The sequence below is a fragment of the Helicoverpa armigera genome, chromosome 29 (assembly GCF_030705265.1).
Source record: "Helicoverpa armigera isolate CAAS_96S chromosome 29, ASM3070526v1, whole genome shotgun sequence".
Taxonomy (NCBI): Eukaryota; Metazoa; Arthropoda; class Insecta; order Lepidoptera; family Noctuidae; genus Helicoverpa; species Helicoverpa armigera.
The window spans coordinates 2,649,837-2,664,966 of NC_087148.1; the positions used below are offsets into that span (position 1 = coordinate 2,649,837).

At 38.9% G+C, this 15,130-nt stretch overlaps 2 protein-coding genes across 2 annotated transcripts; one reads left to right on the forward strand and one right to left on the reverse strand.

Moving 5' to 3' along the window:
• Positions 1-304: 304 nt before the first annotated feature.
• LOC110377724 (fatty acyl-CoA reductase wat) lies at positions 305-7,929 on the reverse strand. Its single transcript, XM_064042524.1, has 11 exons — positions 7,765-7,929; positions 7,273-7,459; positions 6,751-6,841; positions 6,219-6,341; positions 5,200-5,324; positions 3,736-3,894; positions 3,231-3,340; positions 2,824-2,891; positions 2,174-2,369; positions 1,197-1,389; positions 305-725 (listed from the first exon to the last, which is right to left on the reverse strand). Exons 2-11 carry the CDS (start codon positions 7,440-7,442, stop codon positions 371-373), a joined length of 1,590 nt encoding a protein of 529 aa, XP_063898594.1. The 5' UTR covers positions 7,443-7,459; positions 7,765-7,929; the 3' UTR covers positions 305-370.
• A 732-nt stretch (positions 7,930-8,661) lies between these two features.
• Positions 8,662-14,976, forward strand: LOC110377740 (fatty acyl-CoA reductase wat). Its single transcript, XM_064042525.1, has 6 exons — positions 8,662-8,826; positions 12,496-12,709; positions 13,146-13,270; positions 13,707-13,865; positions 14,235-14,344; positions 14,882-14,976. Exons 1-6 carry the CDS (start codon positions 8,687-8,689, stop codon positions 14,974-14,976), a joined length of 843 nt encoding a protein of 280 aa, XP_063898595.1. The 5' UTR covers positions 8,662-8,686.
• The last annotated feature ends 154 nt before the right edge of the window (positions 14,977-15,130 follow it).

Sequence of the window (15,130 nt, forward strand, 5' to 3'; positions counted from 1 at the left end):
TTATCGATGTTATGCTCATTTTGTTAAGGGCATTTATGCGTCTTATATTTTGCGCAATAAAACTTATTTTCTTTCTTTCTTTCTTATACCCACTGAATTAAGTATCCCTTTTTTTGCTTCGAAACTATTGCTACTATTCCAGAACGATTTAAGAGAGGAAAGAGCATTCATTACAGTAAGAAGATATATGTAGTTATATAAGTACTTTCGTTTCCACATTTCTTAAGTACAAATTACTGAATAGACGAGAACTATATTTTCTACTTACCTTTTCATCCTGTATCACACAGACAAAGTCACGGCCTTAAGCTAGTCAGGTAAATAGTAAAAGCACAAATTCATAAATAACTATTTAATATCTAAATAACATCTAAAATAACCAAATAACAACTTTAAATAGTTGATAAAATAAACTTAAAACTACAATAACATTTAAACTAATAAATAAAATATTTGCTATTTTCAACTTTTGCTGTTTTCGGTAAGCTAGCTCACTGTCTTTCAGTTCGTCTTTAACTAGATACTTTCTTATACCTACACCCCAAACCATTACATATTCAGTAAAGTCAATAGTTCTAAGATCACAGTTAAAAATAGCTTTGTCGGCTGGACTCATTCTAGATACCATTTCTTGGACATTGTGGTCTTTGAAAAACCATTCGTTGGATAAAAAGTAGTGGTAAATGAGAGCGAATTTATCGATTTTTCTGAACACCGCTACGAATCTGTAATAATTGAAAAAACTTGGTAAGTAAATAAAAAAATAAAACATGCTTGTTACTCACAGTTTTGGACTCAGTGATCTACTTCACAAACCCGAGAAAATTCACTGGAATATTTTTTCACATCGGTCCACTAGTTCCTTAGATTACCGCGTTCAAGGAAAAAAAATCTTCAGCTTTATATTCTTAGAAAAAAAATCCCGGGTCAGACCAAAATTGATTTTTGAGTTTTAGAAACATTCACAGAGCAGCACGGAGCTTGGAATTTTTAGCACATAATTGTCGGTCCTGCGCCTGATCTCTCCCCGGTGGTGTCGGATTGTCGTCGTGCTATGAGAGTGAAGGATAGTGAGTGCACCTGTGTCTGCGCAAATGCTTGTGCACTATAATATGTCCTGCGCAGTTGGCTAATCTCCTTACATGAGAACAGCCGCCGTAGCCGATAATCGGATAGGAGGATATCACTATACTTACGAATTAATTTCCTTCGGCATGTTTCCAAGTATACCAAGCACAAGGTCCATGATATAAGCCGGTATGTAATGCACGAAGAACGAGATCACCCAGAAGACGAGCTTGCTGTTAGTTTCTATCAGCCAGCAGTACCACACCGCTTTGGGTGACGGTGACTTCTTGCCTTCTGAGCGCAAGATCACTCCTATGAAATCTGGAAGAAGATTGCGAAGTGTTCTAAACAGTGTTTGGGAAAAGAAGTAGAGGAAAGACATCGTCTGTAGAGCCTTTTCCCAACTATGTTGGAGTCGGCTTCCAGTCGAACTGAATGCAGCTGAGAGCCCGTGTTTTACAAGGAGCGACTGCTTGTCTGACCTCTACAACCCTGTTTTCCGTGCAACCCGATACCCCTTGATGAGACTGGTTGTCAGACTTTCTGGCTTTTGAGTACCTACCCGTAACGAGTGTTAAAAATGTTTATATGACAGCTGGGATCTACCAATTTTTCGTGCCTTTAGAAACACGGAAGAACTCGTCATGACAAGATGGTCACCCATCCTCGGACCGACCTCCAGCCAAGCATTACTGAACCTTATGATTGATCGACCCCAGCTTGAAAGTTTATAACGCCTTGTTTTATTTTTAGCTTTTTAGCTTTTTAGGGTTCCATACCCAAAGGGTAAAACGGGACCCTATTATTTTCGCTCCTCTGTCCGTCCGTCCGTCCGTCCGTCCGTCCGTCCGTCCGTCCCTCTGTCACCAGGCTGTATCTCATGAACCGTGATAGTTAGAAAGTTGAAATTTTCACAGATGATGTATTTCTGTTGCCGCTATAACAAAAAATACTGAAAACTAGAATAGAATATATTGTTGGGGCTCCCATACAAGAAACGTGATTTTTTTGCTCATTTTTGCTCTAGTACGGAACCCTTCGTGCGCGAGTCCGACTCGCACTTGGCTGGTTTTATTTATCAGCTATTTATAGTTAACCAACTTACCCCACGTAATAAAATGATCGTTATTAGACACCGTATAAACTTGTATGTCTTTATTTCCACTCTTTCGTTTCAAGTCGGCGTCCCAGGCTGCAGCTATGGTCGCATTGTTTACGTAATCCACCGGCGTTAACGGCAGCTTGCAATCTTTATCCACGTAGAAAATGTGAAGAAAACCCATTATAATACCAGCGAGGATCTGCGGAAAAAGCAAGGTTATTTGAACAATGTCGTATTAAGATAAATTATGGAAACACGCACACATATTTCGAGTATCCAAAGCCTCAATTAACAAAAATGAAATGAAATTAACGGTACATATTTTTCAGTAAAAAATAGCGTCGAGGGTAGGTCGTTATCATCATAATCGTCATTGTCTTTCATTTCTTCTGTCATAATCTCTCGCCTATCGCCATCACCAGCCATATTAACTTTCACACGATCCATCCATCGTTTCTTGTCCCGTTCCATATTCATGCTCAAAACCTTCCTTTCTTGATTCTCATTCCTCCGTATTACATGCCCTTACCACGACAGCTGGTTTTCACATAGTTTTTCGGTTACTCTTTCAAACTTCCTATAATGTTAATAATCATTCCTTACTTCCCTAGGTATATTAATAGGCCAAATCGTTTATTTATAGGGAGACTTACCCCTGTAGGTCCAGAAAGAGCGGATAAATCCATCCAACCGGGAGTGGGCTCATAATAAGTAGGTGTCACTGGAAAATACCAAAAAAGAAACATAAATATTTTCAATCTACCCGTGGCATATACGGTAAACTATTTATTGTAGGACCTTTGTTGTTTGCTTGGCGTAAAGAGACACACCTACACATTATTTTTCTAATCTACTCAGTCTAGCAAAGAGTAACATTGCATTCTAAAATATCCTCAACTTTAAATAAAATAGCAACATTTGCAGGCAAACACATACTACCTGTGGACTCGCCCCCACGCGTACACATTTTTGTTTGCGTACAAATACTTACTCGCGAAAATTTTTATGGAATCTTGTGTTATGCTTTAACATCTAAACAAACAGGTTATGAAAATCTTACCTATAGGTGGTCTGACAACGCAGACGGGAAGGTCAGGATCATACGTCCTCACCAACTCTTCAGCAATCGCTTTTGTAAACGTATATGTGTTGGGCCAGCCCACGATCAAACTGAAATACAAAACTTTTTATTTAGTATTTCAACATTAATGAAGTAAGGAAGAAGAATGAAGAAAGCACATTTATTTATGTAAATAAATTAAAAAAGAATGTTCTCAAACAGTCGCTCATATGTATATTAATGATGAGAATGTAACTAAATAAATTAATAATTATCCACTCAGTGTTACTAAAGGCTATGGTGCCAGAAAGTCTGTTTACCGGTGAAACCTACCAAGGGGTATCAGGTTACACCGGTAACTAACTGGTTTAAAGAAGACAGATAGGCAGTCGCTCCGTGAGGTCCACTGCTACTCAGCTACTCCCAGTCCGACTGGAAGCTGACCCCAACATAGTTGGCGAAAAAAAGCTAGGCAGGTAATAAGTCCTTCCTCAAGAATTCTTACTCTTCAGTGATGGAATTCAGGCGATCTTCCTCCATAGATTCTGCCATACCGATGATAGTTTCTGGCTGTACTGGACATGGGTAGAACTGGTCCAAAACTTCAGTGTTCACGCGATCGTAAGTAGCGTGGGAAAATGCGGTAGAGACGTAGATGAAGTTCCTGGTAAAGAGATAAAGTAATTATGTAGCATAATTTAAAGTACAAGTAGTAGTCTTTAGACGAAGAAATGGGTAAAAAAATAAAAGCGTACAAAAGTACATTCGAATCGAGAACCATATTTTTGGGAAGTAGGTTACAAAAATGCAACGTTGAATTAAATCCTTACTCATGAGACTAGCTTGTATTAAGTGTTTTCTGATGGAGCCAGCTGTAATCTTGAGATTTGAACTACATCCGAAAGAAATTCTTCCCGCTCCCTAATAAAAAGTAGCCCCTGTTCAGCTCCAGACTTCGGTTCAGTCTTCGAAAGATTACAGTAGTTGTTGCATAAAAACGCGACATAAAGATATAGGTACAGTTACTTTCGCACTTGTAATAGGGGTTAAAGTATGAAATTGCCGATTTGTACTGAAAACCTAAATTGTATTTTTTTTAAATTTTTAACAAACTTATTTAATCAAAATAGTTGCCATTATTATCTATACATTGCGGTCATCTAATAAGAAGGTCATTATGCCTTTACGATAGAACTCTGAGGATCTAGACTGCACAAACAGTGTGAAAGAATTTTGTTCTGCCTCCTGGGAAGAAACTTCTTGTGACGTAGATAATTGTCCAAATCACAAAAAAAAATGGTCGTCCGTTAGAGCAAGGTCTGGCGAATATGGAGGAAGACGAATAGTTTCCAACTGCAGTTCCTGAAGAGTTAAAACGGTTTATTTTGCTGTATGAGGCCTCGCGTTGTCATGGAGCAATAGCGGTGAAGGTCGATTCATGAGTCGTGGCTGTTTTACTGCTAATTTTTTCAACATTATTCGGTGTTCGGCTGGGTATCTGGGTAGTTTGACTAGGATCGGCGTTCACCGTCTCTCTTAATTTCTCGTTAATCACCTGTCAGGCGGTCTTTCTCATGGCTCGTTCTTCAAGTCGAAGTTTCCACCACGAAAGCGTTTAATCCAAAATCGCACGGCGCGTTCTTTAGCAGACACCTCTTCAAATGCAGCATTGATATTGCGGGCTGTTTCTGCCGTTCAATCCCGCGTCGGAACTCATATTCAAAAATTACTCAAATTTTCGCAGTATCCATCTTTCTTGTTTAAGTTGAATAACAAAAACAATTGAACATCGATAATCAAATGTTTCACATTTTTTAAAAGAAGAACATCACAGAAACCACGTGAAAAAAGTTCCATTCGAAAACCTCAAACCATGAAGACTCTATGGCAATTCAAAAACCTACTAGAATAAAACGGCAATTTCATACTTTAACCCCTAATATTATGTATTTGTAAGGATGAAACTTACTTGAAGTTGACACATTCCTTCGAAAGCGCAAGGCACTCCCTGGTCCCTCTTACGTTGGTGACGACTGCAGCTTTGAGAGGCTCGTCAAACCGGACTGTTGCTGCCATATGAAATACTGTCTCCACCTGTAAATATACCAAAATATAATCCTGAGAACCACACTTTTTTTAACGACGTCAAAAATCATCAAATGACCCCTCCCGCTGTGGGTTAGCAGCGGTGAGGGAGTGTCAGACTCTTACTGACTAAAACCCGTCGTGTTCCGTCGTAGACCTTTTATGTACCAGGGCTGGGTATCTCTTTCGAACAACCCGCAGCCCCGGCAGGCCTTGGCCCTACTGGGCCCCGCTGGGGCTGCGAATCACCCTCGAGCACAAAAGTTGCCTTATCATATATTAAAAGGCTACTCATCGCCCGAGCCTTTCCCAACTATGTTGGGATCGGCTTCCATCCGGCAAGGAGCGACAGCTTATCTGACCTACTCAACCCAGTTACCCGGGCAACCCGATACCCATTGCCATTAAAGGACTACAATCTAGATACCATAATTATTTGCACACATTTGTTCGAGAACAAAAAATATGTACGCGTTAGTACATACAAGACCATAATAATATGGATTTGTGCCGACGCACAAAATTTGCATTCTGCGGAAAATTTTAGAAAACTTTCCCACTTGTGTTACTGTTTACTAGAACGAATAGACCAGACGGAACATTTGCGTGCGTCATAGTGAACAGTGACTAATTATAACTGGATCAAAATATATTGTAAAGTAGTTGTAAAGTAGGTAAGTAATATAAATATACAAATTTTGTAAAGCTGAGAGTTTGTTTGTTTACTTGAACGCGCTAATCTCAGGAAATACTGGACCGATTTGAAAAAAATATTTCAGGGTTACATAGCCCATTTATCCAAGAAGGCTATAGCCTACTTTTTATCCGAGTTCGTGCAGAGGTACCCACGGGATGCGGGTGAAACCGCCGGCAGAAGCTAGTCTTTTATAATTAAGTCTTTACCTCTTGTGTGAGAAGAGTCCAATCTTCTTGGCTAAGACCGAGTCTCACATCAGCTACATCACCTTCCAGTGGAACTAACTTCTCCAGAAAGTTCGGTTTCTTTTCGCGAAGGAAGTCGTAAACCTGTAGGAAAAGACAGAATATAAAGATATTATCATTTATCCAAAGTAGGCTGAAAATAAGCAGTTTTTGGAGGTCAAATTTATAAAGGACAGCCCCCGAAACGCTCGCCCTTCTTATGTGTTTTTGCTGGTAAGAAGAAGTCACGAGTGCTTCCGAGTTTCGGAAGGCACGTTTTAAAAATAGTGGGCCTCGGCAGTCATTTGAACATCTTCAGCAGTTGCTAGGGGTAGTCTTACCATCGGGTACCGCGGGTAAATGGGTTGACAGTCCATTTTAAAGCCGACTAACACCAACCAATCCAGTTACCAGGGCAACACAATACTCCTTACTTGGTAAGACCGGTTGGCAGAGTTCGTGGCTTCTAATCCCCTTTACGAAAGATGTAGATGTCTTATAATGTTCTACTTACTGGATCTTTTAGCAAATAATCGAGTCTCTCCTGTATGGTCTTCCCTTTCTTCGGCCTCAGAAGCACAAACATCTTTTTCAAGTTACATGATCTGAAATAATAAAAAGATTTGTAACACATAATCGTTTTATCTGGTTGTTATTTGACGAGAAGTGTACATCATTAATCATCAACCTTTCTGGATAATACTACTGCAAGGCACAGGCCTCTTTTCATGCATTCTCTGCAAAAGCATTAATCACCACGCTTCCTCAAGACATTTTGGTGATTTCGTAATGACGTTTCTTCAAGATGTTTTCCTTCTTCTTTATTCAGTCATTGATGTCCAAGAATATACTCAGTACAACTAGGTAAGTATCATAAAGAGAGGTTTGAATTGAAGGAAAACGAAAGAAGAAATTCTTGTGCACATAGAAAGTCATGTGATTTTGCAAATACCATAGGCAAGCTTTATCCTTATGTGGAAACCAGGCAGTATTTTAAGATCCACATTAAGATCCCATTTACTAAACAAACTCTTACCTCAATAGTTTCTCTATAATCTGCTTGCCGAGGAAGCCGGAGCCGCCTGTCACGAACACGGTGGCCCCACTGTAGAACTGCTGAACATCGGAGTCCCCTCGATCTATCACTTCATTCATAGGTATCTGATGCTTCAGAGCCTGAACAAATATTTCTTGGGCCCGGTCCATTGCAACGGGGTAGATTTCTGATTAAAAGAAATACAAAATATTTCTATTTTTACCACGAAGATCAGCCAGCTGCGCACGACATATTATAGTGCACGAACATTTGCTTGGACACAGGTGCACTCACTATTCCTTCACTCTCGTAGCCCGATGAGACGGCAATCCGACACCACCGGAGAGAGATCACAAGCAGGACCAGCTTTTTTTAATGAGTGCTTTATATTTTTTATATTTAAATTAATAATAATTATATTTAGATAAGGAAGTATTTTTTTTTCAGTACTAGATAGTTAAGAATTTAGAAGAAAAATGCATTTTTTTTTACCTTTATGATTTATACGTTGAAATAAATACCAGGATTTTTCACAGGGAGCAAAGTTAATCCTAAGAATAGTTGTTGTCTAATGACCGACTTTTGCTATTTACGTATGTATGATGGAAATTGTATAGCAGTCCGTATTAATTATCATTATTAAATTAATTCAGGGTCTCATTTGCTTCGTCAAATGTCAAATCCGATCGGAACTAGGTACCTAAGTATTTGTTTTTTCGAAAAGTGCAAGTTTTTTTCCTCGCTGGTTAAAACCTAATTAAATATTTAAATATAATCTAGTCGCGTATTTTTTCGGTGGATTAGGTACTTCAACTGTTTTTTTAACTGAGTTTAAAATGGAATAAGTTTTAATTAGATTCTATGTTTTATTCAAGTTTTGGCTTATTTTCAATTCTTGGCAAAATTACCTAAATTATAGTGAGTAAATTATACATACGACACGTCATATCGAAATGTACAGTTTTTATTACATACGGAACCCGGTGATTTACAAGTAATAAATAAAAAAAACAATGGAGTTTGTTTTCGTGAAAAAATGTTCTGTCAAATGATTTTTAACGGATCACCAAAAATAAACCTTCTCCCTTTTGGCCTTCCCTTCAATTAAAAAAAAACAACTTCAAACTTGTTTATTCATTACGTCAAAAAGAGTAAAACCCTTCGCACGAGTTTCGGGAATTTTGACAATCTTTTTCATTTACTTTTCCATTTTTTTAAACATAGTTATAGTTTTTTAAGCAGCTCTTTTCAAAACTCAACTTATATAAAAAAAAATTTAGAAAATTAACATCCGACATTTTGAAAAAAGTGCCTATTTTACAGTCGGTCTAACTTTGCAGTTAAATATAGCAACCATTTTTTTGTATTTAAATCCTAAAAAAACATGGATCCCGCTCAAGAATTTGAGGCTAAAATGCTTTTGAGACAGCAACCAATGAACGATGTGATAGACCGAGGAGATTCGGTTGTTCAGGAGTTCTACCGAGGAGCCACGGTGTTCGTGACAGGCGGCTCCGGCTTCCTCGGCAAGCAGCTCGTAGAGAAACTCTTCAGGTGAGAAATAGACAAACTATCTGAGTATTTTTAGAACTCTAGAAGCACTTTTGTCACTCCAAAATTAGTTATAGGTCTAGTAAAATAGAAGGATGGATTGCCTGAAAGATGACATGAATAGGAAGGGAGTGAGTGTCAGTATGACGAGTGACAGGAAAAAATGGAAGCGAAAGACATATTGCGCCGACCCCAATTAAAATTGGGATCAGGGCGGGAGGAAGAAGAAAAATGTTAAATGTAGGACCATTTTGATTACATATCTATTAGAGATAATATTTCTAGCACAAGGGCCTACCCATTCTACGGGAATAATGACATACAGTTTCTTAATTATTTCAATTTTGTTACATTATCATCATTACACAACACACCCCTATGTAACACTAAACAATTGAACTTATTATCATTAAAACGTGACTCTAATTTATTTCCAACATTAATTCAATTAATTATTTACACAAATTTTAGATATTTAAGACAAAACTTTGAACGTAACCGTATATTTGTTCCTTCCTCACGTGCAAACGGCCGATTAGATATTAATGAAACTTGGCAAAATAAGGAGAAGAATATAAGGGGTATCGGGTTGCCCGGGTAACTGGGTTGAGGAGGTCAGATAGGCAGTCGCTTCTTGTAAAGCGCTGGTACTCAGTTGAATCCTTTTAGACTGGAAGCCGACCCCAACATGATTGGGCAAAAGGCTCGGAGGATGATGACACCAGAGAAGAATATAGGCTACTTTTTATCCGAGTACAGGAAGCAGTTCCGTCAGGAAGAGCATTAAACTGATGTGGTCTAGTTTTCAAAATACATAAATGCATCGATGAATTGTAAATTAGGTCTACCTATATTTTCATGGAAATAAACGTTTTTATCCCTTTCTGTCATTTAACAATGCAAATGATTAACGATTGTAAAATTCGATTGTACAGCAAACTACCGTAAAAAAATCTCAAAAATGGCAGACCAATAGCAAACCAATCGAATGTCGTTGGAAAACGATTGGTCTTATATTAGTAGCAGAATGCCCGTTATGGCTAAAACTGCTATTGCGATTAAATGTCTATTCAATTTTGACATTATTAACTTAGGAGAATTGGGCCGCTGGAATCGAAACTACACATTGAGAGTCTGGTGCTTTACCCATAAGATACAAACAAACAAAAATTGATTCCTCTTTATTATATAACTATATGTAGAAGTATACATAAATACTTAATATTCCAATGACAATGACTATGACTATGACCCTTTAATTAGTATTTTGTAACTATAAATGTCCTACCATTGACGCTTTTGTTTATATTACAATAAATTAATATTCAACTCACGTGATGGAATATTTTAATAGGATTGTTGCTTATGTTTAAACAATAATTTATGCAAAATAAATAGAACAATGCATATGGAACATTATTCTGGACGCTGATAACAGCCAAAACAATTTACGTAAGAAAGAGAAGCCTGATGACGGGATGTATGATCATCGGCACGAATCTTGAGCGCTGACCTTCTCTTGCGCAAAAGTAATTTATTGGGTCCCTTTTGTGGCATGAAGTGAGGCGCGGGGGCGGGCTAAAGCGGTGATTGGCCCGCAGCACATCGCGTCATAGCCGTCACTCGGGATTGGTTCTTTTCTAATATTTCACTACTGCGCAGGTGAAGGTCAGCGCTCAAGATTCGTGCCGATATATTCATATGGATACGTTAATGTTATAAACTTTATCAATGTACTTTGTTAAGTATTACAATTATATTTTTTGGAAGATCATTTTAAGAGGTGAATTTTATTTTATTTTTTGTATCGAGGAAACTTTTCAAGATCTTGTCTTGATCATTTCGGGGATCTAAGAAATTGAAGATTATCTAATCTATATTTTTTTTTCGCCGTCAACAACTGTATCGATTTTCCAAAAAAATTGAGATAAAAAAATATTGCTGGTTGTCAGCCTCCTAAGTTAGGGTATGGCCAACTGAATATAGAGTTCAAAAAGACTTTTCTTAGGTACTAAGTACAAGTAATAATAGGGGTTAAAGTATGAAATTGCCGATTTGTACTGAAAACCTAAATTGTATTTTTTTAAAATTTTTAACAAACTTATTTAATCAAAATAGTTGCCATTATTATCTATACATTGCGGTCATCTAATAAGAAGGTCATTTATGCCTTTACGATAGAACTCTGAGGATCTAGACTGCACAAACAGTGTGAAAGAATTTTGTTCTGCCTCCTGGGAAGAAACTTCTTGTGACGTAGATAATTGTCCAAATCACAAAAAAAAATGGTCGTCCGTTAGAGCAAGGTCTGGCGAATATGGAGGAAGACGAATAGTTTCCAACTGCAGTTCCTGAAGAGTTAAAACGGTTTATTTTGCTGTATGAGGCCTCGCGTTGTCATGGAGCAATAGCGGTGAAGGTCGATTCATGAGTCGTGGCTGTTTTACTGCTAATTTTTTCAACATTATTCGGTGTTCGGCTGGGTATCTGGGTAGTTTGACTAGGATCGGCGTTCACCGTCTCTCTTAATTTCTCGTTAATCACCTGTCAGGCGGTCTTTCTCATGGCTCGTTCTTCAAGTCGAAGTTTCCACCACGAAAGCGTTTAATCCAAAATCGCACGGCGCGTTCTTTAGCAGACACCTCTTCAAATGCAGCATTGATATTGCGGGCTGTTTCTGCCGTTCAATCCTGCGTCGGAACTCATATTCAGAAATTACTCAAATTTTCGCAGTATCCATCTTTCTTGTTTAAGTTGAATAACAAAAACAATTGAACATCGATAATCAAATGTTTCACATTTTTTAAAAGAAGAACATCACAGAAACCACGTGAAAAAAGTTCCATTCGAAAACCTCAAACCATGAAGACTCTATGGCAATTCAAAAACCTACTAGAATAAAACGGCAATTTCATACTTTAACCCCTAATAATTAGAATACATTAACTAGCATTATTATGATTGTTTGCGGCTATTAACATAGGCACTAACCTGACCGGGTATCAAGGGTATTAAAATGACAATTAATTACGATTATTGAAAATCCAAGCATTATTATGAATTAATCCTTACTCAACTACCTCCTTTTTTTTTGGTCGCTGGGTAAAAAATGCTAGCACGCATGCTCTTCCCGTCTGGAGTCTGGGGTATGTGGGACGCCCTGGTCTACCCACTAAAAAAGCCCAGCGGCACTCCGACCTCGGTGTGTGGAGGGGGTCTGTGAATCTATGGCGTCCAGTCCCCCACTGGCGACTGCCCGCCTAACGTCAGGCCCCTCATACTAACTCAACTACTAATATTATAAATGGAAGTGCTAGCTAGAGACTAAGAATCTAGCATAAAGATATCCTCGTCGGTTTGGGAGTCGCAATGAGCCACTGCTGAGCACGAGGTCTTAGAATCGATTCCCAAGGCAGGCTTTATTAGCCCAGAATCTAGCTAGAAGAATACCTCGACTTCGGATTGCCGACCCATCGGACTATGACAGTGAAGGAATAGTGAGTGCACCTGTGTCCAAGCAAATGCTTGTGCGCTATAACATGTCCTGCACAGCTGACTGATCTCCTTAGAGAGAACAGCCGCATTAGCCAACTATTGGTCGAGGCGCTATTTTTATTAGATTGCATGAAGTGAGCTAACAACATAATCTTGTACATTGTTCTATTCCTCTAGGGCATGTAAATTGAAGAAAATGTTTCTTCTGCTGAGACCAAAAAAAGGGAAATCGATGCAAGAGAGATTGGAGTACATGCTACAAGATTCAGCATTTGACGTGGTGCGCGGAAAACGTCCTCGTTTCGCAGACAAGATTGTACCAGTCAGTGGGGATGTGGCTGATGTACGGCTTGGCCTTAGTGATGCGGATTGGGCCACTATCACAGCGGAGGTAAGTCATTATGGGGCATTGTTTGAAGAAGTTACCGCGGCCCTGGTACATAAAGAGCTCCAGAAGGAACATGGTGGGTTTTAGTTAGAAGAATCTAATACTTCTTCGCGCTGCACCCACAATGGGAGCAGTGGGTTTCATTCATAGTTGTATGTCCTTATGAAGGCTATATTGCATCGCTGACACGTTGGTCCTGTAAGCGCATACCGCGACTACTGTGCACGGGGCTTGGGTACTACTCCCAAGAAGAGCCGCTTCGTGGGTTTTTGAAACTTTCTTTACATCACCATGCCTAAGAGAGCACTAAACACCGGCTAAAATCTACTCAGTAGCAGTCGTTGTTACAATTACACGTCAGAGGCCGTCAGGCGGATATGAGAAAACTCTGACATTCAATGGAAGTAAGGAAGATTAAGATAAAAACATTTATTTTCAGGTGGATATTGTGATTCACATGGCAGCTACCATACGGTTTGACGAGCCTCTCAATGTTGCCACGCTGACTAACGTGCGTGGCACCAGGGAGACCTTGGAACTAGCCAAGAATTGCAAGAAACTAAGGTGACACATACATATTTCACGTTTATTTACGTTGCGTAATAATTAAGGATGAAATGTATGCTATAATGTAGCCCGGTTTCTGATAGGTATCTGATAGTTAGGTGAGACTATCTGCCAGATAAAGGCTGGTTATAATTTCCGTCAAATATATAAGTAAAGATGTATGAAGATGTAGAGGTAAATAGAAGAAAGAAAAATAGATTGCCTGAAAAAGACCATGACAAAAAAAAACCGCAACAACCAGCTTAAACATCAGAACAACATAAGTTAATTTTTATCCTTCATCATCATCATCATCATCATCAGCCTATCGCAGTCCACTGCTATACATAGGCCTCTCCAAGTGCACGCCACTGATTTTTATCCTTATACGCGAAGTATTCAAATCAACTCCTGAAACTGCTAGTAGTTAGGTACATCAACCCCTATGTTTCAGGAACTACGTCTATGTGTCAACAGCATACAGCCAAGCTACTGAGGAGAGGATAGGCAAAGATGTGCTGGAGCAGTTCTACCCGTGTCCCGTGGCTCCGAACGTCATGATAGCCATGGCTGAGCGGATGGATGTAGCCAGGCTGAATGGCATTACTCCAGAGTAAGCATATTTCTTAAATATCCTCATCAGGGTATATATCAGGGTCAGCTTCCAGTCTTTACTGGACGCAGCTGAGTACCATTGTGTCATACAGAGTACAGAGCGACTGCCTATCTGACCTTCTCTATCTGTGCAACCGAATACCACGTGGTAAGACTCACTTTGATGTCCCTTACGAGAAACTAGTAATGACAAGATGGTTAACCCATCCACGGTTCAACCACGCCAAGTTTTGCTTAATTAACCTTATGATCCAGCGACACACGTTTTTTCTCCTCTATATTTCAAAAGATATCTAAGCTCTACAGTAGATTCAGAGCTGATTATGAAGAATTGAGAAACATATTTTGAATATCCAATCTGTTTCAGGTTGACCAAAGGATGGCCGAACACATATGCCTTCACGAAAGCCATTGCTGAGGAGATGGTAAGGATCTATGCTGCCGACCTCCCCGTCTGCGTTGTCAGACCGCCTATAGGTAAGATACTGTGTTATTTCGTTCATTAAAAAGATCTTATAATTTGTAGTCACTGAAAAAGTAGCTGAGAATCATCAATTTTGTATAATACAATATGTATGTTAGTCTTTAAGGTATAGGTATATATATCTATGGGCCAATGCAACCTGAAAATAAAGGTTTAGGTATCATAGGTAGATATAGGTATTAGACCCAATTAGAACATATTCCAAGAAGTCCTGAAATGAGTTTTATTTTCCCACGAATTAAACCTAAATTAAAGTAAATTCGGTCGTTGACTGTTTGCTTATAAAAGCCAATGTCCCAAACAGCCAATTCACAGATGTGGACTGAATTTTCAAAATTGCAAAATAATATTATGTAGTCAACATATACTCGGCTCATAAGACAAATATCGAATCCTTTGAAGATTGTTTGCGCTTTAACTTTAAAACTGCTGAATAAGGTCAAAAATCTTGAATCTAAAGATGCAGAAGCCCACTCTATACAACGAAGATTGAAAGATTTTAAAGGAATGATAAATATGTACCTTTTCAGTTGTGGGCGGTTACCGAGAGCCGATGCCAGGCTGGTTAGACATGAGCAGTGTCATGGGACCTAGTGGAGTAAGGGTTCTTATCTTGGCTTCATGAAAGGAAAATGGAGCGCAGAAGTTTGTTACATTAAAAAAAAAAAAAACTTTTCGTCTCTGTTCACTTAGTAGTATTCCTGAACGGGGCAATTCTATTCTTCTCTCTGCTTCGCTTTTTAGCCTGGAATCCAGGCTTTCAGTTACGCCAGGCCCTG